This window comes from Anopheles stephensi, unplaced genomic scaffold (genome assembly GCF_013141755.1).
Source record: "Anopheles stephensi strain Indian unplaced genomic scaffold, UCI_ANSTEP_V1.0 ucontig306, whole genome shotgun sequence".
In the NCBI taxonomy this organism is placed as follows: domain Eukaryota; kingdom Metazoa; phylum Arthropoda; class Insecta; order Diptera; family Culicidae; genus Anopheles; species Anopheles stephensi.
In genome coordinates this window covers 50,315-77,861 of record NW_023405243.1, presented here as the reverse complement: position 1 = coordinate 77,861, position 27,547 = coordinate 50,315, and the positions used below count along the sequence as shown (strand labels likewise).

The following is a 27,547-nucleotide window of genomic DNA, read 5'->3' as shown; positions in this document are numbered from 1 at the left end:
ATTTACCGGTAAATCGACGGATGAACTGCTTTTCTATCAATTGACTTCACACGATTTACACAAAAGCAAAAGTTCCGTTCCGCGTTTATCCTTTTTAATCCTCGTCGCCAAAATTATGTTATGGTTGCGGGTAGTTACGGTGTGTTGATACTTTACTTTGTGACATATAACGGAGAAAGAACGGTATAATCTGTTCGACGAGGGCTTTTATACTAATGCTACCTAAGATGTACGTGTGTTCAAGGTGGAGCGCTTACTACTTCTTAGGCTACTATTGCTAGTAATAGTTCAGTATATAACAGATAGATACGTGGTACGCGAAGTAGAAGGATGTCAACTCACACAGTTACCCTACGAAGGGGTTCTCGAAGCCAATAAGTTAAGATGTTGGGCTGAGCCCACCGGATAGTAAATTGAGGGCAATTTATTTTCAGGATAGCCGAGTTGTAACGTCCGGATGAATGTTACCCATTGTGTACATACCGTATGGCAACCGAATGACAACTTAACTGACAACCGACGACTGGCTTATGGTGCAACCTGGGCAAGACGAACTGTCAGTGTAAATGAAGCCATTCTGCCGCGCGTTCTCTTCCAGTTAGGACCGAACAGAAACCTTCCGTCTCCTAAACATACGCCATAATTCCTTCCGAAAGCCTTCCGTGGATGTAAATCCGTTGTGATAACCGTCCGCCATCCGGTTTGCCTTCGATGAACATGGTTCCGGTTCATTTTATGAGCAGGGTTCATTCAAAATGTAAACAAACAGAATCCAAACATAAACAAGTTATCCTCGAAATAGTTTGGAATTTCGTAAATCTGTTCGAAGAAATTTCGTTAACGAATATATTTACCGAAACATTTACGAAAACAGGGAGACAAGATAACTTAGGAAATGGTGCTGGTGCTCTGTCAAATCCACCGAAATTCACCTTCCAAATACATACACCTTGTTCTAAATACACACACCTTGCTCTAGATACATACACCTTGGTTGTGCCTGGGCAGTTATGTCACTGTAGCAGTGTCGAGCTGTCATCCGGTGCGCGTGGCACTCTGTGCAAAGTGCGCTCTGTTTTTATATTGTTAAAAAAGTGGGTCAAAATTGTGCTTGATCCACCAGATATTATGCAAAATGGAGGTAAAATGGCAAGTTTTACAGTACAAAAGTGAAAACGGCTCCAAAATCGGTGAAATAACGTGTATATAAGTGGCCTATGGTTCCAGCACATAAGTGCGGTAAGCAGACTCAGATGGACACAGTTTTCCCGGTGATAGTGAACCGATCGGAGCGCGGTTTGTGTTTCAGTTAAGTGATAAATGGCCAATAAAGTGGTTTCAGTGAAGAAACGGTGCATTTCCGCTGCTTTAAGGACGAAATGTAGCGCGTGTAGGCCACACCACCAACAACAACAACAACAACAAGCCGTCAAAGTTGGTTGGCAAATAATTTCCCGGGTTTGGAAGTGAGTGAAAACGGTCGATAAGGTGGCCAAAATGTGCGAAAGCTACGTGGTCCAAAAAGTGCATCAGTGGTGGGGGTGATGCAGTGTCGGGTGTGTGTTTTTGCGGCCAATTTCGCACGGATCTGTCCGGAAGCGGTCCTTTCCGGTGTGGTAGTGTGCAATCAATTGATAGAACCCAAAAAACCGCAGTGAAAAACGTCTTAAGGGGGCTAATTAAGTGATCAAACGGAGGTGGCAGAAGTGTGACAGTAGTGTGACAGCACCACCACGTGGCGGATATACCGCGTTTAATGCAAAAGTGTAAATAACTTGCTCATTTATGGATCGAATTGAGTGCGGTTTGAATTGTAGTGATGTGAACCGAGTGTGCAATCCGTTTCCGTCGGAAAAACGGTGTAAATTCGGAAATTTATGAAAATTGTTTGGCTGACGGCTCTCCGGCTTCCGAATTTTGACACAAGCAAAAACGGTTTCCCATCGCACAGAAATCTCCAGTACCCAAGCGACAAAAAATAAAACTGCTCAAATTGCAAGCAGCTTTTCTGGTAAAATCGGAAGTGTGTTCGGAATAGCTGTTGGTGGCTGGGAGGGTCTGCTGGGACATGTTGCAGTTGCTCGACTACTGATCGAATATGGATGCTGGAGCCAAAAGTGCCACGTATACTTTGGTGTAAGATTATTCGTCACAGCGTCTTTATGAGTGGATTTAAGTTGGCGAAAAGTGCTCGATTTTTTTCGAGCGTTATTTTAATGAATCTAAGCGTTCGCGAGTACTGTTGTTTTATTAGAATTGTTCGGTAGCTTAAAATACTGCTCTAAACTGCTCAAATATCCAGACAGGTGCAAATAGTGCATGATATATACTTTGGAGTGTGTGTGTTTACTGGTTCAGAGTGGCTCTAAGAGTAAAATGAAGTGTGCGATAAGTGCTTGATTTTAAGCACTGTTGGAGTGACACAAATTATCGGTAAGTGCGTGTGTTGTTGTTTGTGATGTTAGGTAGGGCTTGAATAACTGCTCGAAACTGCTCGAATTTGCTGAGGGTGTTTGGTAGTAAGCGTGAAGGTGACAAATGTGCTAGGAAGGTGTTAAAACTAATCGTATTGCGGTCAGTGCTTCAACCGCCGCATTTCAGGATTACGACGGATATCGGCAGTTGTACGCGAATTGGGAGTCCGGATGGGTCGCTGTATGTGAGTATTGCGGTGATCGTTTTATGTTTTCGCCTTGCTGCTGTTTGTCACACATCAAATTCAAAGCAAAAGTTTTATCGTTCAAGCAGAACACGCAATGTGAACCCCATTTTCCGTGTGGTTCCTTTTTTGCTGGTTAAAGGTAATTATTATTAGTAAATTGCACATTTTTCCAAATGCAATATATCTAACAATTTTTTTTTATGAATTTTAGATGGATGCGAAGAGCTGGAAGGTAATAGTAACAAACAAATACAGTCAGCGATGGCAAAGGAGATGTTGCGGAAGCGTATAACAGGCCTGGGGGTCCAGATGGATGTGATGAATGAGAGAATGGACAAACTCATCGCAATGTCGCGGCAAGGGGAGTAGAGCCAGGTCGATTCTAATCATAGTCAACCATAGGCACCTATGCCCACCTCTGAGACAACATTGCTGCTGTAAATTAAAAGCAACGTGCGGGCGACGCTCTAAATGTAATGATAGGGCTAAGCCTTTTAGTGTTTGTAGTGATGGACAATAGAAAAAGACCACTCCTTTACCCGATTTTCAAACGACTGCTTGCGATATTTTTACAATGTACAATTTAAATTGTTTGAATTATTATAATTAATATTATTATTATTATTATCTTACAAAACTTTGGCAAAAGCATTCTCAACATCATAAATTTTCATGTTCATTGTATTTTTTTTTGTCAAAAATTCACAAAACATTGAGCGAAAAAAACTTCAATGGAGTTAACAAAAATTTAGACTCAAATCAATTCAACGTTTTTATAACAAAGCTAGACGATGTGAAGGTTGAAAATGCGAAAGAGCGGATGTCCAAGACTATAAAAGAAAAATTTGGTCGATTTTAAAGTGTGATAAATAAGATTATTTAATTGTACAAAATGTTTTGGTCATAGTGTCATGGGAGTAACAAAACGATGCTTAAAATCGATTTATCGTTTGATCAAAGGAAAGAAACGACTTGCTAACATTTGAAACTAAATTTTGCAGAAAAAACTTAGTTAATCCGTTGAAATTCGACACCATAACCTCAGCTTTACGTTTGTAAAACATCAAATCTGACACTCTGATGATCTCAGACTCTGATGGAAGTCTGATATCAAAAACTGATTTAAATTACTTTGAAATTCAGTATTTTGAATCATGTAACTAATAATTGAATCTTTCACCGTTCCCATCGCTCTGTCCACTTATCCATTAGATTGTGGGGGGCAAGGTGGTGATTTGCTGACTTTAGTACCTTTTGAATGTTAAAATGATTTTTACTTCCCTGAGTTGAAAAGAGGCCCATTGTCTAACACTTTTTCTCGTGGCATTCTCAAACATGTGAAAAATGTATCTTGCTCTTGGATAATACGCTCTGCCCTGATACTTGTCATGATGTTAGCTTCTGTAAACAACGCTAAATTTAACTTTACTTTGTTTCGGAAGTACTAAAAGACCGAAGGCAGAAGTCCGACACAAACAACGATCTTGTCCGGTCGGCAGGCGGTTTCTGAATGCCCAGCCGCGGGGACATTTTGTATTTATTTCCATTTGACATATTTAAATCAAGATATATGCAGATATATAAAAACATAAGGTACTTAAAACTATGGGAGCCTACAGTTGTATGAATTTCGTCAACTATCACTTGTGAGCTATTCTCGAAGTAACAAAAATCTATGAGTATTCGCTCAAATGGACTTAAATTTTCTTGCCATTTAGTGGCGAATGTGTCTTTCATTATAATCTGTCTGGAATGACAGATTGGAAAAAAATAATGACGTAATAGAAATCCCGATCCATATTCTTCCACCATGGTTAGCTACTTGCTGCCATTTTCATCCTCTTCGCCGTGGTTGGTTTTCTCTTTCAGTTTCTATGGTACTATCACTCTATCATGGAAAAGCAGCATTCCGTTTTCGATTCCCAAATAACTCTTAAGCTTAGCGTAATCTTTAAATTGACTCTACACATTTTGTGACCATCCGTATTTTACGTTCTTATAAACTTGTTGCATTGTCATATCGTTTTTCTGACACTTCCTTACCATTTTAATGTCTATGTGTGAGAAGTACTGCTACTGTGATTTTCTTTAACGCGCACACGTTCCGTTATTCCTTGATCCTTGCTAGCTAACCTTACTTTTATACTTCTTGCACTACGACTTACATAAGGTCTTCTACGCACTATTACTATTAAACATATCTATACATTTGTACATACTACACCTCCCCCCTTTAGAAGATTGGCAAACGCCTTTTATGTGTTTTTGATTTTGCTTAACTAACCTGTTCTCATGCACTATCGAGGTTTTGTTGGCAATTTTATGTCCAATCGTGCCATTTTGGTGAGATACGCTTGTTACACTAAAGGGTCCTATATATTCCGGATCTAATTTCTTGCGATTTTCATTTTTCAGGTAAACTATTTCTCCTTCCTTTATATTTAGGGGATTAACGATTTCCTCGGGTTTGTTCTTTCTTTTCCTCTTGTGCTCGGTGATCATTTCCCTAGCTTTCTTGTTTGATTTTTCTAATTTAAATCGCAGTTCAATATAATATTGATCGTAGTTGTAGATAGGATGAATTGATATTTCATAGTTTTGTTGTGGTAGATTAGCTTTTCTGCCGAACACTAGCTCATACGGGGTAAACAATGTTTCCGAATTGGTGTTGTGTTGTAAACGAACTTATAATATTTAATCCACGAGTCCCAATCATCGTGGTGTTCGTTAGTGAACGCTCTCAAATACTCATTTAAACATCGGTGGTTACGTTCTAAGTCTCCAATCGGCTGCGGATGGTATGCTGTTGCAAATGTGTGCTTAATGTCCAGAATTTTGGCTATTTCCATCAAAATCTCATTGTTCATTGTGTGTTGTCATTGTCTCTGTCCCCTGATCAGATTTAAGTTCAAGAAACTTTCCGAACGTTAGTATGTAATTTTCAACAATGGCTTGTGCAACTGTGGTGGCTTCCTTGTTAGGTATAGGAATAAGAGTAATATACTTTGTTAAGTCGCATTGGATTGTGACGGCGTGTCTATTGTTTGTTTGAGTTTTTGGTAACGGTCCAACGGTATCGATTGATACAGTTTCGAATGGTTTGGACGGCGTTGACGTAATTACAAATTTCTCTTTTGTATGCCTAAGTAATTTGTTTTGTTTGCATTTATCACATTGTTTTACATGGTTCTTTATATCTTCCTTCATTTTTTTCCATTTAAATTTATCTCTGATTTTAAGGTATAGCCGATACTGTCCTATATGCCCTCCCGAAGGTGGGGTATGATAGTTTTGTATAATTTTTAATGCTTGTTTGGGATCCGTGATCCATTTTGGTGGATCGAATGTTATTATTTCTGAATCGGAGATGGCCCTGTTGGCGATTTCCTTAATGGTTTCTATAGAAAAATTACTAAATATTATATCATGTATTGAAATTGCAAGCTTGTTTCTTTTAAAGACCTTAACAACTTTACACAATTGTAGAAGAGCATTCTCTAGAGATTGACTTCCATTTAAGCTGGTTTTATTGCAAATCGGCACTATTGCGCATCCTAGTACTTTGTTATAACTATGATTGTACAAACATAGCTGGATGCTCTGCCTTTGGGTTATTGATTTAATTTTTAAAACCTTATTCACTTCTGTAGGGCTGTCGCTATGCCATACTACAGGATTTAGTACTTCTCCTGGAATATTTTTATCTAGAGGCAGTGGTTTACTTTGAATTTTTGTCATCGCCTGTGTATTAACTGCTAATATTTTGATCTCGTCGTCGTTTACCCCACTTTCTTCAGGTTCTTTGTCTGAACGCTTTAAGTCGTTAGAACTGACTATGATTCTGGATAGCGCATCGGCTCCTACATTCGTTTTTCCAGGGACGTATTCAATGTCGAATTCAAACTCTTCTAGGTCAAGCCTCATACGCGTAAGCTTGGTCGTTGGGTTTTTCATATTAAATAGATAGACCAATGGTCTGTGATCGGTTCTGATTGTGAACTTTCTTCCAAAAATGTATGGCTTGTAGTATTTGACTGCCCAATGGAAGTCTGTCAGTTCTTTTTCAATTGTTGGATTTGACTTTTCACCCTTACTAAAAGTTTTGCTGGCAAATGCTATGGGCAGATCGTTACCGTTGGTTATTTGGGAAAGTAAAGCACCACACGCATTTTCAGATTCGTCTATGGTTATGAGCAATTCTTTTGTAAAATCTGGGTATTTTAAAATGGATGGAGATAATAATATTTTTCTAAGTGTTTCAAATGACTGTTCACATTCCTTTGGCCAGGAAAATACCTTTCCTTTCTTTTGTAAGTCATTAAGTGGTTTAGCGATTAGGGCAAAATTACGTACGAGTTTACGGTAATAGTTGCAAAATGCCACAAATCTCCTAACCTCGTCTGCATTTTTGAAAGTGGGGTAGTTTCTTATAACATTGTATTTGGATTCGTCAGGAAATATTCCTTTTTCAGTTATTTTATGACCTAAGTAGACTACTTCACTTTTGAGAAATTTACATTTTTCTGGGTTCAATTTGAGAGAATACTTTCGCAATCTATCAAATACCTTGTTGAGATTATTTAAGTGATGGTTAACCGAGCAACCAGTAATAATAATATCATCGATATAGACAAAGGATGTTTCTGGGGTTAGTCCTGTCATAGCTATGGTAAGCATCCTCTGAAAACTATTTGGACTTGTGTTGAGATCAAATGGCAGGCTTTTGAATTGATAATGCCCCGAGGGGGTTGAAAATGCAGTGTATTTTCTTGAACTATTTTCGAGTTGTATTTGATAGAACCCGGACATTAGATCCAACGTACTAAAATACCCAGTACAAGAGAGTAAATAATAATTTGCTCTACCCAGTTCATCTAAAAGGGGCGGTCCGGTGGCCGAGGCGACAGCGGCGCCGGTCTTCACACGGCAGGGTCGGGGTTCAAATCCCATCCAGACCGCCTCCCCGTACTTGAGGCTGACTACTTTTCTACGGGTAAAATTAAGTCACAGAAAGCCAGAAATGGCAGGCCGAGACCTCTCGAGGTTGTAGTGCCACAGAAGAAGAAGAAGTTCATCTTAAATGCTGTATATTCTGTGCAGCGGAAATTCATCGAGAATAATCTTCTTATTTAGTTGCCTGTAATCAACAACTAACCTCCACTTTTTGTTTGCATCATTCGATTTTTTTGGAACTAGTAGCACAGGAGAATTATACGGCGATACCGAATGCTCTATTATATCGTTCTCAACATGGCATCAACTTGGTTTTGAATTTCTGTTGCTTGAGACTAGATCTTTTTGTAATTGTATGCCTTGTTTGTAGCAATCATTATAAGTTATCGGGTCGTCTTTTATGCAGAATAAATCTGTGTACTTTTCGAGTAATTGTTCCAGATTGTTGCGAATGTAATAAGGTATGCTTTCGACATCTATTTTGCTTAGTAATATGTTTAATCTATCTTTATTTGTTTCTTTAGGAATATCATAATTTTTAACTAAGTAGGTTTTCATTGGTTCAATGAGTGGTTTAAATGTGTTGTTGCTTATGAATACGTTTTTTTCATTCGTATTTATAAATTTTACATTTTGATTGTTTTGTGAAACTATCGCATTACCGCAAAAAACGCCAGGTTTGATTTCTTATGCAAATACTATTGAGTCCCCTTTAACATTTGGTAAGTTTACTGTTCGTATAATATCACTCCTCATTGGAAGCATGAATCCATTATCAATAGTATCCTCTATGGGATGGGAAATAGTAACTCCATTATAATTGAAAGTTATCAGCCAATGATCATAATCGATAATACATCTGTGTTTTTTAAGGAAATCTATGCCAAGAATGCCATCTGCTTTAATATCAATTGTATGAGGCTTAAAATGAAATTGATGGTTTACTGAAGCATTGTCAAATGGTATAATCGTGTTTGGTGTTCCTAATGTGTTTATGGTGTTGGTTATTTGACCCGTTAAGCTTATTTTGTTTTGGGTGTATAATGGTTTGTAGAGATTGGTTTTGTCTATTCTGAATAATGATACATCAGCTCCGGTGTCCACAAAAAGACTATCAAATTCTGAGTTTTCCATTTAAATTTTAACTTTAATAAAATTACTAGCCGACAAGTTTATGCAGAATATTGGCAATCTTCTGGAGATTGTTGGCGTTCTTCTAAAAAATGGTGCTGATCGGTCTGTTGTGCACTGTACACATTGCGATTATTTTTGTAATCGTTTGTACGATTTGAGTTTTGTGCAAAGAAATTCGAATTTCTTCTGTTTTGGCCTCCATAGTACGAAAATCTGCGATTGAAGCCTCTTTGGGGAAATCTGTTGTATGAAGATCGACCCATATTATTTCTTGTACGTGGGTTATAGTTCGTGCATCGATAACCTTGATTTTGTATCGCGAATATCTGAGTATTGTGGTGTGTATTATGTTCATTTTGGAATTTTTTTTCTATAGCTTCTGACACGGTAGAGAAATTGCATGCCTTAAGTATGATTAGTTTCGGGGGTTCGAATTTTTTCCGATAATGTTTTAACACTTTCCTTAACTGCCATTTCGTTGGCCACGTTTTCCGGTATTTGTTGTTCTACATAAATATGTTTTAATTTGGCAGCTAAGGATGCTTCTTCTTCACACACAGGTTGTTCTTCTGCATGTTTAATATTTTTCATCTGGGCTATTATTCTGTCTGAGCTAATTTTTTCACAACACCTTTTATAAACGTCGCTTATTAATTCACTGAAGGTGTTTATGTTAGGCGACAATCCTAGCCTTGGCTTCCCTGTGAGCCGTGTTTTTAGGAATTGTATGAGTGTGGTTTCCTCGTCAGTTGGGCATATATCTTTTAGAAACATTGCCGAATCTAGAAAATTTTGTAAATGGTCAGCGCGTCCATCAAAAATCTGTACCAAAGCGGTAGCCGTTGTAATGTCGAATTTCGCCATTTTATTTTCTTGCACTAGAAACTCAATACGCTTATTAATTACAGAAAAAAGATCGTTTGCTTCCAAAATTAATGATTTAACTTGTGGTTCGTTAACTGTTTCTTGAATTTCACTTAGATCAGATTTAATAGAGTTATAGATATCTTCTGCCAAAATTTAGTATTGGTTGAGCACACACGTACGAAAAGGTTTGTTTGTAATAAGGAGCTTATTTTTTATATCTACAAGCCGGACGATGTTCTTACTAATATTTGAAAGCATTCAGACGAAAAAGGATTTTGTTTTGTACACGCAACACCTAATGAGCACTTAACGATATTATATAATTTAGTATGGAAAAAAACAACGCCGATAACTTTTCGTTTCACCCAATTCCAACCTGTCCCTAATTTATCGCTTACTCATACTATCATAACGCACTACTAACGGTAATTCGCTTAGTGATTATCTGATACGCACTCTTTTTTTTTACGCACACGCTTTAACACTTCAACGCTTAACGCTCTCTCTCCTTACTCCATTAGTTGATAATTAACAGCAAACTATCACTTCCTATTATTCTCTTATTCGTTGGGACCTTTGTACAGCAATTATCTGGTACGCAATTTTCTTCTTCTTCTTTCACTTTTACACATATACGCTTGCACACTTAATGCTTCTCGCTTTAGTCCAGGAATTGATATTCATATGAAACGCACGTTTTTTCTGCACTCAGTTTAGCAAATGATGACAATCAGCATTTTAAAGTTGATAACCGCTTGTTTTGCTTTGCACGACTCACTTTCGAAAAGCTGTTAAACTGTTGCTGAGGACGCACTCGTTGGCTTGTAATTTAGTGATCTTCCTTTTCTCCGTTTCGATGGCTTTTTAGGAACGTTTTTTGCTATTGTAGTCGTTGGTTGATTCGCATTTCCTTTTTTTCATGTCACGGTCGCCATGTGATATTCTTTAACGCGCACACGTTCCGTTAGGATGCTGAACTCAATCTGAATTTAAATCCTTGTTCCTTACTAGCTATCCTTACTTTTATACTTCTTACACTACTACTTACATAACGTCTTCTACGCACTTTTACTATTAAACATATCTATACATTTGTACATACTACACTAGTTTTGATTACGACGTATTCCATGAATTAAAATTTTTGAACTAAGACGACAGAACCCACATAGAGAATGCAAACACATACTACTTGGCGCTACACGAATTGACAACCAGGAAAATAAGGATGAATTTCGAATGAATTATGTATGTAAAATGAACTAGGACGAATGGACAAACAGTTACAAACGGAACGACGCCAAGACTGCACGGGTTTCACTTTACCTCGAATTTTACCGCGATAATTTCTCCAGCGTCGAGAATATTTCTCACACTATGACACCTATCGCCAACCAAATTAACCACCAGTCGATAAATATATCGATCGATATAACGACTATCATGGCGGAATGGTATCGCAACGCAACAAATTTGTCAACCCGTAAAACGATGGTAACAACTGTCATGCCCGTCATACAAATCGTGAGGAAAAAGTCGAGCAGTGGTTAAAAAAGTCGTTAATTTGCATCGCGAACGACACAGTTTGGCACTACCGATCGATATATTTATCTACTGCCACGAACCAGTTGATAAACGGTACGGAGTCGGATTTGAGAGCTTACGTTGGATTTAGGAAAAAAATTGTACTATTTATGTGCTATGTCAAAGTTTTCTAGTAAATTTAACGATTTTATTGGGTCGTAAAAGGAAAAAAAATGCTGAAAATTATATTTATCATGATTTTGCCGAGAATTTCAATGAATTTCGAATTTTGAATCAATCTAAACAATCAACATGTAATGTAATTATATTGAAAAACTTAAAATCATGAACACTTATAAAAATAGGCAACGGCTGTTCATCCAACAAGGATTAGTACACAACACGCATAATTTAAGTTGCTGGCTAGCTACCAGTAACGTAATGACCAACGGAACACTCAATCTCCTAATACCGGGCCACGCGCGCACCCGACATACGACACGCGCTCTGCGACACCCTTCGGAAGGCTCTTCATCAAAGTTCAGTGTGCGCTTCTCCGGGAACTAGAGCCAGTAACCACCTGACTAGCCATACTGTAAACCACTGCCCGTCTTCAGGGTGTACACCTCCTAGCATCCTTCCACGTAGCAATGCAATCGATGGTCACTTCCACCACACATGTTTTCACTTACGTTTTATCTGGTAATTCAAAATGCCTGGTAACAAATGCCTTCGGTATGCTGCAAGATTTGTATGATCATCATCACCATCATCCGTTAAAAATAATGCATTAAACATTTTTAACCAAACTTTTCCCACTACCAATAACAATCTTGTGTTGCTATTTGTAAACAAACCAGAGATTTGACAGCCAATTTGACAGATAGCGTAACTACTCGATCAGTATTTATATCGATCGTTATCTTTTTATCGACTCGTGAGCGGTAGGCGTTCGCGATGCCAATTCGAGTAGATAAATTTATTGGTCGATATAACCAAACCAGTGGTTTATTTTTATCGACTGGCTTCGCGATAGATGTCTATGATTGGAATGGAAGATAATACGTGTCATGATACTCCTGCTTGTTCTATGATCGACTCTTGTTCCAACGGTAACCTGCTCATAGCATGTACATGAACCTTGTATTTTCCGGGTTTATGCACAGTCACAAATTCGTAATTAGCCAATATCAATGCCCAACGGCTTAATCTAGCAACCGCAATTGATGATGCTGCTCTTGAAGGCTTAAATACTTGTACTCCTGCATTATCCGGTACAAGTTTAAACTTTACTCCGTACATTTATTTGTGGTTTTTTAGCACACCGTAAACTACCGTTAGTGCTTCCTTCTGGACTTGTGCATAGTTTTTGTGTGTTTGTGTGTTTGCGTCGCTGACGCAAAATTAATCGGCTTTTTTGTCTTCCTTTTTCGTGAGGACCATAAGGGCCAGCATCTACCGTCAAATTACGATCGTATGGTTCTACGACGTGATTTGCTTTCAGCAGTGTCCTTTGTCTTTTCGAAAGACGTATGAAATTCTATAGAATGTTTGAATTTATCTTTTTTCCCTCTCGACTCGTGTAAAGGTTTTAGTATATTTGCTAAATCTGGTGGGAACCTACCATAATAATTTAATATTCCCATATATGCTAGTAACTGCATAACGTTTCCGGGCGCTGGGCAGGCATTATCTATAGCCTCAACTTTTTCTACGTTTGGTGTGTCTCCGTTTTCTGTTTTTACGTAGCCCAATTATTCTGTTTTCGTTTAGAAAATAAACTGCCTTTTTTCATGCATCTTTACTTTTTGTTTTTCGAGCCTTCTTAACACTTCCGTCAAAGTACCCATGCATTCTTTTTTCGTTTTTCCTCCTACCAAAATATCATCCAAATACGCTTTACCTTGAGTTTGTTAAACTATTTTAACAATCATTGATTAGGTCGCTTTACACTGTTCGATTCTACCGCAATTCTCCCTTGACAACGAATGTTTGTTTCACTGTATTGGTGCATTCGAGCAGATTCGGCGAATCCGAGTTTGGTGGACAACACGAATCTTTTGGGCGAATCTTTTGACAACTCCCGCTAAGGACTGTGTGTTATAGGTTTAGTTAAAATTTATGTTAAAGAGTTTGGGGGAAGAGTAACTTAATTTACTTTTACACTGTTTCTTCTAGCAGAAAGTACCGATGTCTTTTCGTAGGTACCACACACATTCATGAAAAGATTCGTGCCGTCTAAACACAATCATGCAAGCGATTCCTTTTAACAGAGCGAGCGATTCTTTTTTACAGAGCGAGCGATTCTTTTTTTGTGGTGGTATTGTTAACATTTGCCATCAAAGAATCGTATCGTGTACAACGACCGTTGCAGATTGCACTCCGAAGGGCATGGAAACAAAATTCCATCATCCACTTACGTTTCTAAACTTTCTTCTACTTTTGTCACAAGCGCGTACGGCAGCGCATATGCCTTATGAAATATTGGGGTGTAGTGGAGTTCCCCCAAAGGATGTCTGTTGTATGCTGACGATGTTTAGTTCTATCTTCCTGTGTCCTCGTCTCAAGACTTCCTTTGCCTTCAAAGCTACGCCGATGCATTTGCGGATTGGTGTTCCTCTAACGGGCTCATCCTTTATGTAGAAAAATGCTGCGTAATCTCGTTCGGCCGCTCTCATTACAAGCAGCTATATGACTACCAGCACGGTGGCTCACCACTCCTACGAGTCACTCTGGTAAAGCACCTTGGTGTGTGGCTCGATGACAAACTGTCTTTTGAGCCACATATCAACTCAGTCCTCGAGCGAGCCAACATTTTATTGGCCCTCATCACCTGAATGGCGTCTGAGGTTCGTGATCCATTGTGCTTGAGGGCGTTGTATTGCTGCTGGGTCCGTTCGATCTTGGACTACGCCAGCGTCGTTTGGTCCCCAGCAGGTGTCACCTCTATGAATGGGTTGGAGAAGGTACAACGGAAGTTTGCTAGAATCGCCGTAAGGTGCTTCCTTAACGACCCCAGTGCTGCTTCTCCTCCATACTCGGTACGATGTCAGTTGCTGGGTTTGGTTGGCTTAAAAGACCGTCATTGTCAAGCACGCAGGCTATTTATTGCCAACATCCTTCTTGCCAACATTGGCTCTCCTACCCTCCTGGCAGCCATTCTCATCTTTGTCCCATGCTACCGTTTTGCGATGCTCACGATCTAAAAATGGCCCTTGGATGCGCGCATTATATGACTTCAATTCAGTAGGTGATTTGTTTGACCATAGCATATGTCCTTAGCTTCATTCTGTTTCCTTGTATTGTCTTCCTTGTCCTAATATGTTTCGTCCCGTGCATGACGTTTTAGTTATATGTTTATTTTTTTATTTTTTATTGTATCTGACGCCACTGGAAAGCCCTGGAGGCATCCGGTTTAAAAATAATAATAATAATAATAATAATAATAACAATTAAAATAATAATAATAACAATAATAATAATAATAATAATAAAATCAAACAAGCTTCGAAATCTTTAATCATTTTTCAATGATTTCCATCAATTAGACTGCGAAAATTCTCTCTCATTTCATCACTCATTTCTCTCTCGTGCGCATTCAAACTTTGTACTTTACTTTCTCAATTCTTCCAACAGGACGACACATGCCCGATCTTATTAAAAATCTGGGAACGCAACATTTCGAGCAAAAACGCTTGGCACTAACTCGTTTGCATCCTGGCTTTCAGTTCCACAATGTATTCAGGAAAAGAGAGTTCTTGCTGCATACAGTGTCTGAAATTGTATCGTTCCGCCACTACATTCACTTTAAGCTCCAATTGTTCTCTAAGCTTCATACACAGCTTCTCATAGTTGCACGACTTTGGCTCCTCCGGTGATACTATCTTCGATATCAGACTGTACATTGATGCTCATTCTAACTTTAACACTTCTATTTCATGCACTTGAAAGAAAATGTCCATTCTTTCTAAGTATTCACGGATGCTTTCCCCCATGATAAAGGGCTCTATGTCACCGATTAACGACTTGTTTTTTTTTCTTCTGATTTTAGACTCGACATTTACACGCAGGCCGAATTTTCCTCGTTGCCAAAAGTGGTGTTCTTTAAATGCGTGAGTACACCTTGACCTCTCGTTTATATCTGTATTTCGCTCTTATCATCTATCTACGCATACATCTCCATTTAATACTGCTTACTCACTACTAATCGTCACAGTTAAACTATTAAAAACTCTTTGCGTAGATTGTATAGTTTTACAAATCTTCTCTTGTTTTTACATTGCCAGTGAAACGCAATGATTAACTAGGGGCTCCTGTTTCAGATTTTAAATGATTGTATAACAACAAAGCTTTTCTTAAATATTTTTCATGTTCAACGGTATTCGCTTGTCACTAGATTTTCCATAATTGTCGACACTACTAGAGACATAATTGTCGACAAATGTTTTTGCGATTGTAGCTGCTGACATATCTGCCATTGGGTAACACTCAGGCCATCTTGTAAATCTATCCACTATTGTGAGTAGGTAACACATGTCTTCCGGAGGAGGTAGAGGACCAACGATGTCCAGGTGGATGTGGTTAAACCTGCCTTTCGGAATGTCAAATGTTTCCAATGGCTAGTGAGTATGGCGTGTTATTTTGGCCTTTTGGTGTCCATTCTCCCACGTCCTTGTTCATGGATGGCCAGAAATAACGATCGGTCATAAGCTTTCTAGTAGCCCGAATGCCGGGATGTGAGTTATTGTGGATCCCTTGGAATGTAAGCTTACGCAGAGATAAGGGAACATATAAACGTTGTTTTCCTGCAGAAGATTCTATCAATAGTTGAACATTGTTTGAAGATATTTTTATTAGTTTATATGTAGTGTTTCTGCTCTGTTTTGTTGGTAGTATTTTTAAATGTGAATCTTTCTTTTGCTCTTTTGGAATAGTTTGATCCGTTAACATTGCAATGGAATCCATGACTCCAATGCTAGATAAGGCATCCGCTGCTACGTTGCTCTCTCCCCGAATGTATATATATATATATATATATATATATATATATATATATATATATATATATATATATATATATATATATATATCAGAGATATATGTATATATATGTACGTATATCAGAGGTGTACTAGGAGATGAAGTCGAGATGTCGACTTTGTCGCGAAGACTTTTCAGCCTTGGATTTTAACGCCAATGTTAGAGGTTTGTAGTCTGTTAACACCTTAAAGCCTCTTACTTCGAGGAAGTGCCTAAAATGTTTGATTCCTAGGAAAATGGCAAGTAGTTCTCTATCAAAGGTTGAGTATCTCTGCTCGGTTGGTGTTGTTGTTTTTGAGTAAAATGCCAACGGTTGACTTTCACCATTGAGATGATGTTGAAGTATCGCGCCAACTGCATAGTTAAGTCGCGTCGTTAGTGAGAGAATAATTAGCGTTACTCTGTGGATGAGGTAACATGATTGCATTTGATAGGTCATGTTTTACTTGAAGTATTGCTTGTTCACATTCTTCTGACCATTCAAAGTTTTGTTTACTCTTTTTGTCGTTATATTCAGCAATGAGTTGATACAAGAGGCTCAACTTGTTGGAAACCTGTGGAATGAAATGATGGTGGTAATGTATCATTCCTGCCAATCGCTGAAAATGTTTAACGGATGATGGAGAGGGAAATTTTGTAATTACCTTTACCTTAGAAGAAGAAGGAGTTATACCTTTTTCAGAAATGTTGTGACTAAGGAAATCCTACGATGGTACGCCAAGAACACATTTGGATGACTTTATTTTGATGTCAGGACTAGCTAGCCGATGGAACACTTTATGCAAATGTTCAATGTGCATTTCTTTCGGTGGACTAGCTGTAAGGATGTCGTCAATATAGACAAAGACAAATTCCAGATCGCTGAAAATGCTATTCATGAATCTTTGGAAAGTTTGGCTGAATGAGGTGATAATAGCAGTGTTCGCGGGAGTTTTCGGATGTGTTTTTTTTTTTGTTGCAGTGATGAATATTAACCGTCGTTTGTGTTGCTTGGAAGTACGCAGGTAAGAGAGTTTATTTTTCCTAGTGCACTTATTTTTAAAAACCAGGCTACACGATGCGAAATTTCGTAATGATTTCGCTTACAAGGGGAGGATTGGCGAAATTATTTCGTCAAAAACAATTCGGTTCATATAGCCGCGTTTAGGGCAACAAAGCGCACACCCAGCAGCTGTCATTCGATCTATGCGAAATTTTTCTGTCATTCCTCGCCATGTTTGTAAACATACAGGCAGTGTTGTTTCCGGTTGTTGATTTGTTTTCCGGCGGTGATTTGGAAATATTAAGGATTTTGCTGTGAAAAGTTTGCAATGGAGAATCTGTTGATGAGCGAAGAGTGGTTCGCTTCGTTATCGTGGGTTGTGGAATTGAATGAAGTGAATTTGCGAAGACGCAACAGGCAAATTGTGCGCACGTGGTGGATGCGACCAATTTTTTTCCGGCGGCAAGAAGATGGCAACCGCTTGCTGGATAATATTGTCGCAGAACAAGCCAACGAAACCGTCGTTAACTTTCTTCGAATGAAGAAGGAAGATTTTATTGTTTTGCTGCAAGCTATAAGGCCGGCAATAAGTCGCATGAACACCAATATGCGTGACTCCATCACAGCCCAAGAAAGGTTGCTAATTACGTTGCGGTATATAGCAGCTGGAGAAACGTTCAGTAGTTTGCAATATTTGTTTCGAGTGAGTATCTCGTGCGTGAGGGATATACTTAAACGAACAAATTATAACATCTTTGTATTATTTCAGGTGTCTCGTTCCTCCATAAGCAACATAGTAAAGGAAACGTGTATCTGCCTTACAAAAACTCTACGATCATATGTGAAGGTAGGATTCGAATACGTTTCTTTCGAATTTGATTTTAGATCAATTGTACACCAATAAATGTACAACAATATTTTGTTAGGTATAGTAAACCGTAATCTATTTAACAAAACTTACAACTATCCTACCAAAAAATCTAACTTTATTTACAAACAAACTAATGCTAACTAAACTAATTACGCTAATGTAAACTAACTAACTAACTAACTAAAAAACCTAAATCTACACTATACTATGCTAAAGAAAAAAACTACTCCCGGTTAGCACGTTTGGCCAAAACTAAATCTTCTGCATTGAGCATGGATCGCTGAATCCTCGACGTTACAAAATCCTGTTCTTCGGATGAAAAACGGTGGAGAAATCCAGCGACCCAGCGGCCAAACGTGTTCTCCCGGGAGTGTGCATTCTCCCTTGTGGCCTCCATCAGCTGCTTGAGGGCCTCGCTCAACTCACTGCCCCTGCCATCATGGTTTCTTCGACGACGACGCCGTTGTGGAGCATTGGGAGGGACAAGGGAACCTTGGGAAAGGAGTAACGAATCGGTGTGTAAATGAAATGAGACGACGAGGGCTGTGTGCACCGAAGGTTTGAAGGGCCGGGACGAGGAGAAGAAGGCTGTATTGTTTGGAGGCCGGAAGGGCCGGCACGGGAAGAAGAAGGTTGGGCAGAGGTTCTAGAACTGTAGGAATGGTCAATTATGGAAATCGGGGTTTTGGTGTTGTAGATATCGGATGGGTAAAGGATTGAACGGTGGATGGCGCGGTCGAGACGAGGGAGTGCTGAGCAAGGCCCTCATCATGATCGTCAAGCTGAAATTATAAAAAAGAAAACAGATTAATACAATTTTTTTATTCATGAAGAATGGCCTGGCCGTATTGCTATATTTCATTTTAATGCACTTGAAATTAATTATTCTTTTCATTTTCAGTTACCATCCACTAAAGAACAATGGCTGGAAGTATCAAAAAGGTTTTAGCAGCGTTGGAACTTTCCCCATGCCATTGCAGCGATAGATGGTGTAGAAAATGCATGAAATATTAATTATTACACGAAATATGGTTACAAAACAACACTATAAGCAGATAGTATAAATTGACGCACACGAACGAACTTAGAAGTGAATTAAGGGGAAAGTGACTTGACCAATGGATGAACTATGTAATCGAATAGGATGAACTTGTAACCGGACCAGTGAATAAACAGTATGAAATTGTAAGTCGAGCGCGCAACACTACAACTCTTTAACGTCCGTCTGATATCACAAAAATCACACCCAACCAGTGATAATATTCTACATTTTTGGTCCTTCGAACCGGATATGGTGAAGTCGGTTTAGTGATTTCGGAAAAAATTCACTACGTTAATTACCGTACACAGTGACGTGAATCATCTCTGTGTTTGTGAGGAAACGAACAGTTCGCTGTCTTGCTCCGCATATTGGCGCGAATTGCTGTGAAAGGTCATTACGTGCACGTGAACCCTTGTATGTTCGTTTGTTTTCTCGTGAGTTGTGTTGCGATTTATTCAAATCGACTTACTGGAGTGAAAGTTGTTGTTACGCATCAACTTAAGGCAACAGGCAAAGCTTAGCGTCCCGCGTAGCTTAGCTTCATCGGAAATCTACGCCATTGCGAAGCGTGGTTCCATTTTAACGGCCATCACTCCTATCGTATTCTAACGAAACTTGCATGCAACGCAGCAGGTTGTGAACAATTTCGAATCAAATTCAAAGTGAACGTTACATCGTCTGTATTAAGTGTTAGTGAAGTGCAGAACATTGAACTTTGTTCATTTTACGTGTGTGTTAGTGAAGCAACGTAGAAAATGGAGAAGAAAATCAAAGCCGCGCAATTAAAAAAGCGCCAAGCGCAAATGCTTGTGAAGAACATTGAACAATTTAAAAACGATTATAGTGAAAGTGATGTGGGTGAAATACCAGTGTGCTTGGATCAGCTAGAACGGCATGTTCAAGATTATTTGAACGCGGTAGCAAAACTGGAGGAATTGGAAGAATCTCCCGAAGCGTTAGAAGCTTTGCTGCAAGAGCGATGTGAAATGGACAGTGTGTACCGAAAGGTGAAAGGATTTTTGTTGCAAAAGCAACCGTGTGAAGCCAATCCTCTCAACGCGTCGATTTTGCAAGCCAATTCTAGCCTGAACTCAACGGGTAATTTCGGATCAATTAATGTGCGGTTACCGAAAATCGATCTCCCCACGTTCGACGGTGATACGACGAAGTGGCTCACGTTTCGTGATCGCTTCGTGGCAATGATCGATTCGTCAGCAGATATACCTTCGATACTGAAACTTCAGTATCTGTTGTCATCATTGAAGAGTGAGGCGGCGCTGCTGTTCGAGCATACCACATTGACCGCGGACAACTATGCGACCACCTGGGCCGCGCTGCTGAAACGGTATGATAACCCGCGCATGTTAGTCCGTGATTATTATCGAACATTGCATCACCTTCCCGCGATGCATGAAGGATCTGTGGATGAATTGGCGCAGCTTGTGGACGAGTTCACGCGGCACGTGAACGGTTTAAGAAAGCTGAAGGAACCGGTTGACAACTGGGACACTCCCCTCACCACATTGCTGTTCTTCAAATTGGATTCATCAACCATCCTAGCTTGGGAAAAGCATTCATCGGCCAGCCCCAAGGATAAGTATTCAGATCTAATCGATTTCCTGCAGGATAGAATCCGAATCCTTCGTTCGTCCCAAACGTTAGCGAAGATATCTGAATCGAAACAAACGCCGGTGGCCTGTGGAGAAAGAAGAATGGGAGGAAAGGTTAGATACGTGAGCAATTCAGTGTCAACGCGGAAGCCAGCTAGCAGCACATCCTACGCATCCTGTCCATTAGAGTGTGCAGAGCCACACCATCTACGAAGCTGCCCGAAGTTCTGCAAAGGAGACGTAAAGTTCCGGCGTGAAGTGATTGCGAAGCATAAACTATGCTTCAACTGTTTGAACCCGAATCATCAGGTACGGTCGTGCAATTCCGTCTTCCGTTGCAACAAGTGCAACGCACGTCATCACAGCATGTTGCACGACGATTCACCGCCACAGGTAACCATGAACGTAGGTTCGAGCAATGAAATTGTGGTTCTCGAAACGGTGGTTCTCTGGTTAGTCGATGACCATGGCATTCGGCATGAAGCACGAGCGTTGTTGGATTCAGGATCCATGTGCAATATCGTGTCCGAATCCCTAGCGCGGAAGCTGCTGACACGTCGTACAAAGATCAACGTTGCATTGACAGGTATCGGTGAGGGTGTTCAGCAAGCCAAGGGTTCGATCATCGCAACGGTGCAGTCAAAGTCAGCGCCATTTTCGTCGCCACTTGAGTTCCTGATAGTGAACTCCCCTTGTGCTGAGATACCGACTGCCCCAATCGATGTTGCTGGTTGGAAATTCCCTGACGTTCCGTTGGCTGATCCTGCCTTTAACCTTCCTTCAAGAGTTGATGTGATCATTGGGAGTGACGCATATTGGGAATGGCATACCGGAAAGAAGCAGTTACTGGTCAAAGGCGGTCCTTGGTTGGTTGAGACTCCGTTTGGGTGGACAGTTGCTGGGAATACTTCCCACATTTCAGTCGCTAGTCCTGTTTCGTGCCACTCAATTAGGAGCCATGAGTCTCTCGATACATTGCTGCAACGGTTTTGGGAGAACGAGACCAATCTAGAGGGACCCGCTCTCTCGCTTGAGGAAGATGCTTGTGAGAAGCATTATGCTGCCACTACAACGCGTGATCACCATGGTCGTTACATCGTTTGTCTGCCTCGTAATCCCAGAGCAGATATAGTATTGGGTTCATCAAAGGAGATTGCGGATCGACGACTGATGGCTGTGGAGCGGCGATTGAAGATCAACCCTGAAATGGAGATGGAATATAAGCGTTTCATGCAAGAGTACGAGGAACTTGGTCACATGCGAAAACTTACCGAACCAGTGGATGATAGTGTTCCGCATTGTTATATTCCTCACCATGCGGTGGTGAAGGAATCGAGTACATCCACAAAGGTACGGGTCGTGTTTGACGCGTCCTGTAAAACGAGCTCGGGATACTCCTTAAACGATACGTTACTAGTTGGCCCAATTGTCCAGGAAGATCTACTAACGATTATATTGCGATTCAGGTCCTACGCAATCGCATTAGTGGCCGATGTGGAAAAAATGTACCGGCAAATTCTCCACAACATCATCGATCGGAATCTGCTACGTATCAGGTACCGAAAGAGCCCCCTGGATCCGATATCGACCTACGAGCTGAATACCGTTACTTACGGCACGGCGTCAGCTCCATTCCTCGCCACTAGAACGCTCCAGCAGGTTGCGCATGACCACAAAGATCAATTCCCGAAGGCAGTTGATCCCGTGTTACGTGATTTTTACGTCGACGATCTACTAACAGGAGCGACTGACCTTAACGAAGCAGTAGAAGTGCGAAAGCAAATCACCGCAATGCTCGATTCAGCTGGTTTCGCATTGAAAAAGTGGGCATCTAACGTTCCAGAATCGCTTCTAGATGTCCCACGTGAAGATCTTGCGATTCAATCAATGCACGAGTGGAAGGATGGTCAAGCTGTTTCGACGCTGGGGCTGGTTTGGGAACCCGCCAACGATTCGTTTTCCTTCAAGGTTGGCCTTCCACAACCAGCTGAAGTATTAACGAGAAGCTTGATCTTGTCGTACACGGCAAGCATATTCGACCCACTTGGTTTGTTGGGTCCGACAATCATCATCGCGAAAGTCTTTCTACAACGTTTGTGGAGTTTGAAGGAGAATGGAAAGGCTTGGGATTGGGAACGTGCACTGCCCGGTGAGCTTCAACAAGAGTGGAGAAGCTTTCATTCAACGTTATATTCGCTACGCGAATTAAGAGTGCCACGTTTTATCTCCCAACCTACAACGGTCAGCTTGCAATTGCACGTCTTCGCTGATGCGTCACAAAGTGCATATGGTGCTTGCTGTTATGTACGCGCAGAATCGACGGACAACATTGTGACGGTGCAATTGTTAGCAGCGAAGTCGAAAGTGGTTTCATTGGCGAATACGCACTCGATCGCCAGGTTGGAATTGTGCGCCGCACGATTAGCAACCCAACTGTTCCAGAAGGTGAGTCGAACGTTACCGGCATCTACGATGGCCTTTTGTTGGACCGATTCAATGACGGTAATGTATTGGCTGGATTCTCCACCACGTCGATGGAAACCATTTGTCGCCAACCGAGTGGCGCAGATACAGGAAGAAACGCGGATAGCTGAGTGGCGTCACGTTCCTGGTTGTGATAATCCAGCAGACGACATATCACGGGGTCTGAAGCCGGAGGAGCTGCGTAATTGTGAACGTTGGTGGCATGGGCCTCGTTGGTTGGCTTACAGCCATGATGCATGGCCAAATCATCCACCAGCAGTGAAGGAGAATGACGGTGTCATCGAAGAACGGGCGACGGCGTCACGGATTGTCACAGTTTCTACGAGGTGTGAGTTCCGTGACAAACTGTTCGAGCGATACTCATCATACTACAGGCTGAGACGAGTTGTAGCTTATTGTTTACGCTTCATGGAGTGCATCAAGGGAGCCAACAAATCATCGAGAGTAAGCTGCAAGGATGCGCCACACATCGAGGAGAAGAGTGTTCCACCGCTTACAGCCACGGAACTACGTCGGGCCGAACTGAAGTTATGCCAGTTAGCCCAAAGGGATTCGTTCGCGGAGGAGCTAAAGGTTTTAGCTCAAGAGAAGCATGTTTCCGACAAATCGAAGCTGAAGTGGTTGTCACCGTACATCGACCATACTGGTGTGTTACGCGTCGGTGGCCGGCTCGGAAATGCTGATCTTCCAGAAGAAGGACGACATCCAGCGATTCTCTCGGCGAAGCACCCACTATCGGTGTTATTGGCAGTGGCGTATCATCTTCAACTGTTGCATGCTGGACCGCAACTGTTATTAGCAACACTTCGTCAAAGATTCTGGTTGATTGGTGGGAGGAATCTCGTTAAGGCTGTTTACCACCGGTGTCACGTTTGTTTCAAAAACAAGCCGACTCTCGTGAAACAAAGTGTTGCTGACCTACCAACGTCGAGAGTATCACCGACCAGACCTTTCTCGATCAGTGGAGTGGACTACTGCGGGCCGTTTATGCTGAAATCACCCGTCCGCAATCGGAGTCCGACGAAGGCGTACATCGCAATCTTTGTTTGCTTCGCGACTAGAGCCGTACACATCGAGCTAGTGAGTGATTTAACTACTACGGCATTTCTGGCAGCACTACGTCGTTTTGTGGCACGCCGAGGCAAGGTGTGCGAGTTACACTCCGACAACGCGACAACGTTTAAGGGAGCTGCCCACGAGCTGCATCGCGTGTACGAAATGCTGAAGAAGAACGATGACGATCGCCGGTCTATCATCAATTGGTGTTCGTCCAACGAAATGGAATGGAAGTTCATTCCCCCAAGGGCCCCTCACTTCGGCGGATTCTGGGAAGCGGCAGTCAAGTCGGCTAAAAAACACATTTTACGCACGATAAGTATAACAAGTATCGCCCAAGAAAGTATGCTTACACTTATTGCTCAGGTGGAGCAATGTTTAAATTCCCGTCCTTTGACCCCTTTATCCGATGATCCTTGCGATTTAGAACCATTAACCCCAAGTCATTTTCTAATCGGCAGCAACATGCAAGCAATCCCGGATGTTGACATACGACACCTTCCGACCAACCGACTCAAGGAGTACCAACTCGTGCAGAGGCACGTGCAAACGATCTGGTCCCGATGGTATCCGGAATACATCCAACAACTCCAAGCCCGAGCCAAACACATTAACAACGCACCGGTTAAGCTGGAGATCCATCAGCTGGTTATAATCAAGGAAGATAATCTTCACCCGACTGTTTGGCCAATGGGGCGCATTACGGCGCTGCACCCGGGCAAGGATGGTGTCGTGCGTGTAGTTACGCTACGTACGGCAGGGGGGAAACAAATTGTTAGAGCAGCTAATCGTTTAGCTTTGTTACCACGACCAATCGATACAAACGAGGGATTTGTGTAACCACATGGTGCACTAATAATGTAAACAAACACTGATACCGATCCAAGCGAAACGTCAATTACGTATATATTAGCGAATAGGATACTGGTTAGCATGTTACATGAAGAAAAACAACGAATTTGCAGAAATTGAAAAGAATTCTCTTTTGGTGGCCGGAATGTAGAAAATGCATGAAATATTAATTATTACACGAAATATGGTTACAAAACAACACTATAAGCAGATAGTATAAATTGACGCACACGAACGAACTTAGAAGTGAATTAAGGGGAAAGTGACTTGACCAATGGATGAACTATGTAATCGAATAGGATGAACTTGTAACCGGACCAGTGAATAAACAGTATGAAATTGTAAGTCGAGCGCGCAACACTACAACTCTTTAACGTCCGTCTGATATCACAAAAATCACTCCCAACCAGTGATAATATTCTACAGATGGGAAACATTTTCACACCCGCGCTCCTGCACTCAGCGGATCCGATTACTATAACTACAAAAACTTTTATAGTATTGTGCTTCTGGTAATGGTAGATGCAGATTACAATTTTATGTTTGCTAATGCGGGAGGCAAGGGTGGGATTTCGAATGGAGGAATATTTAGAAACAGTAGATTGTTCCAAAAGCTTGAAAACAAGTTATTAAATATTCCAGATCCCGAGCCATTGCGATTACCATATAAAATTCCAGTACCATTTTTTATATTAGGAGACAAGGCTTTTGCTTTTACCGATTACTGCATCCGTTCCTTTGGCGAGCTCCACTCACTTGGGAGCTATCAGCGCATTTTCAATTATAGACATTCGCGTGCTCGAATGCCCGTTGAAAATGCGCTAGGAATACTTGCAAATCGGTTTCAAGTATTGAAAGGACAAATACTTCTTTCTCCGAATGTGGCAAAACATATTGTTCTAACGACTGTCTATTTACACAACGAACTTTTTACACAACACAATTCTTCTCACAACACTACAACTTCTATTTACAAAGAAATGCTTCAAGAACAATATACTCTCCACCATCCTCATTCGATAGAGTCATTGGCGAGAACGTGGTCCCTGGCGTTTGGAGAGCCAATGATAATTTGGTAAATCTTAAATTTGTTTCGTCACGGACAGCTGATCGATTGATGAATGTTCGAACGCATATGGTTCTCGATTTTAAAAATAATTACCATCATTATGCTGCTTAGTCCCTGAAACTACATGACCAACTGACAATGACCAACTTTACATGTCACGTAAAGGTAAATGGAAATTTTAAGACCACTTTGCTACCACCAAACTATGTGCTCACCTCTCTTTTCTTTAATTTGGGACGAGGTGGACATCCGACATTAGAACGTGATTCGTTTCTGAAGATTAGATTAATTATTCAGTTTGCTTAAGATAATGATCCTATTAAAATGCGTTGTTGTGATATTATCGTTCATTCTATTCACAATAAAAAAAATGTAATTATTGCTTTTTGTAAATTTTAGTCGAATAGAAAAAATCTTAAACGTTAAAATGTTTTAAAATAAAAATGATACTTAAGATAGTGATACTTAAGATAAAGATCCTATTAAAATGTGATGTCGTGATATTATCGTTCATTCTATTCACAATAAAAAAATGTAATTATTGCTTTTTGTAAATTTTAGGGGCATAGAAAAAATCTTAAATGTTTAAATGTTTTAAAATAAAAATAACACCACTGCACTACATGGAAAGTTGAGAAACATTGAGTATACCGCTAAATGAACTCAGACCTGCACGCCTGAACAGATACGGTCATATAGTGTAACAGATCGACAGGTTTCCGTTGGCTCGATTTTAGTTAATGTCGGACACCTCTACAGCAGACCGTTGTCTTGGCCAGAGAGGTCAAGTTGCGTGTAATAAGTAAGCATAACGTGATAAGTAAAATATACCAAACAGCGCTATTTACTACGACATACAGGTATTTAAAAAATGATGTCACAAGATAAACAACATTGCAGACAGCGGCAGCGTATGATAGAAACCACATCAGTTGATTCTACATTGCTATCACTACTATCAATTAGCCTACTATGCAATACGGTCATACCGTTTTATAAAGAATTTCAAACTAACTAATCTACTGATTGCAATACATCCTACGTTGTCCATGTCTGTAATGTTGCTAGCCTTTGGAAATTACATGAAATGTAAATAGAGGTTATACTAACCGTATCGGCATGTTCGTTGTCCTCCGTGGCATTCGCCATGAACATCATCGCCTCGTAGGCGAACCACCTGGAATGGTAAACTGCATCGTATGCTAAAAGAAGTAGAAAGATTACTTTGAGTTACTTAACTAATTAATTTATAACAACTTACCTGCTCCAGTATGCATTCTCTGCCGCACTTTCGACCGATATGATCGAAAGCTACATAGCATGTTGGTCCATAGGCGCTTAGCCTCAACGATTGTCAAGACCAAAATTAGAAGACACAAGACCAAGCGTCGTTCTGCAAGT

General features: G+C 40.6%; 2 protein-coding genes across 3 annotated transcripts; both read left to right on the top strand.

Moving 5' to 3' along the window:
* Positions 1-16,260: 16,260 nt before the first annotated feature.
* On the top strand, positions 16,261-19,094 carry LOC118516502. 2 transcript variants are annotated; one of them, XM_036062433.1, is made up of 3 exons: positions 16,261-17,865; positions 17,932-18,009; positions 18,935-19,094. In XM_036062433.1, exons 1-3 carry the CDS (start codon positions 17,491-17,493, stop codon positions 18,980-18,982), a joined length of 501 nt encoding a protein of 166 aa, XP_035918326.1. In that variant the 5' UTR covers positions 16,261-17,490; the 3' UTR covers positions 18,983-19,094. The 2 variants fall into 2 exon arrangements, with proteins under 2 accessions (XP_035918326.1, XP_035918325.1); XM_036062432.1 differs by having other exon boundaries at positions 16,261-18,009.
* A 1,180-nt stretch (positions 19,095-20,274) lies between these two features.
* LOC118516504 lies at positions 20,275-26,850 on the top strand. Its single transcript, XM_036062435.1, has 5 exons — positions 20,275-20,769; positions 20,995-21,551; positions 21,639-22,653; positions 23,254-23,798; positions 26,832-26,850. Exons 1-5 carry the CDS (start codon positions 20,275-20,277, stop codon positions 26,848-26,850), a joined length of 2,631 nt encoding a protein of 876 aa, XP_035918328.1.
* The last annotated feature ends 697 nt before the right edge of the window (positions 26,851-27,547 follow it).

Excerpts from the sequence above, each read along its gene's own strand:
- LOC118516502 (XM_036062432.1), top strand. The coding sequence starts at position 17,491 with ATGGAGAATCTGTTGATGAGCGAAGAGTGGTTCGCTTCGTTATCGTGG. Across the intron at positions 18,010-18,934 it reads CTCTACGATCATATGTGAAG|TTACCATCCACTAAAGAACA; the intron begins GTAGGATTCGAA and ends TTTCATTTTCAG.
- LOC118516504 (XM_036062435.1), top strand. The coding sequence starts at position 20,275 with ATGATCGATTCGTCAGCAGATATACCTTCGATACTGAAACTTCAGTAT. Across the intron at positions 21,552-21,638 it reads CTGGTCAAAGGCGGTCCTTG|GAGCCATGAGTCTCTCGATA; the intron begins GTTGGTTGAGAC and ends CCACTCAATTAG. Across the intron at positions 22,654-23,253 it reads ACGATTCGTTTTCCTTCAAG|ATACAGGAAGAAACGCGGAT; the intron begins GTTGGCCTTCCA and ends CGAGTGGCGCAG.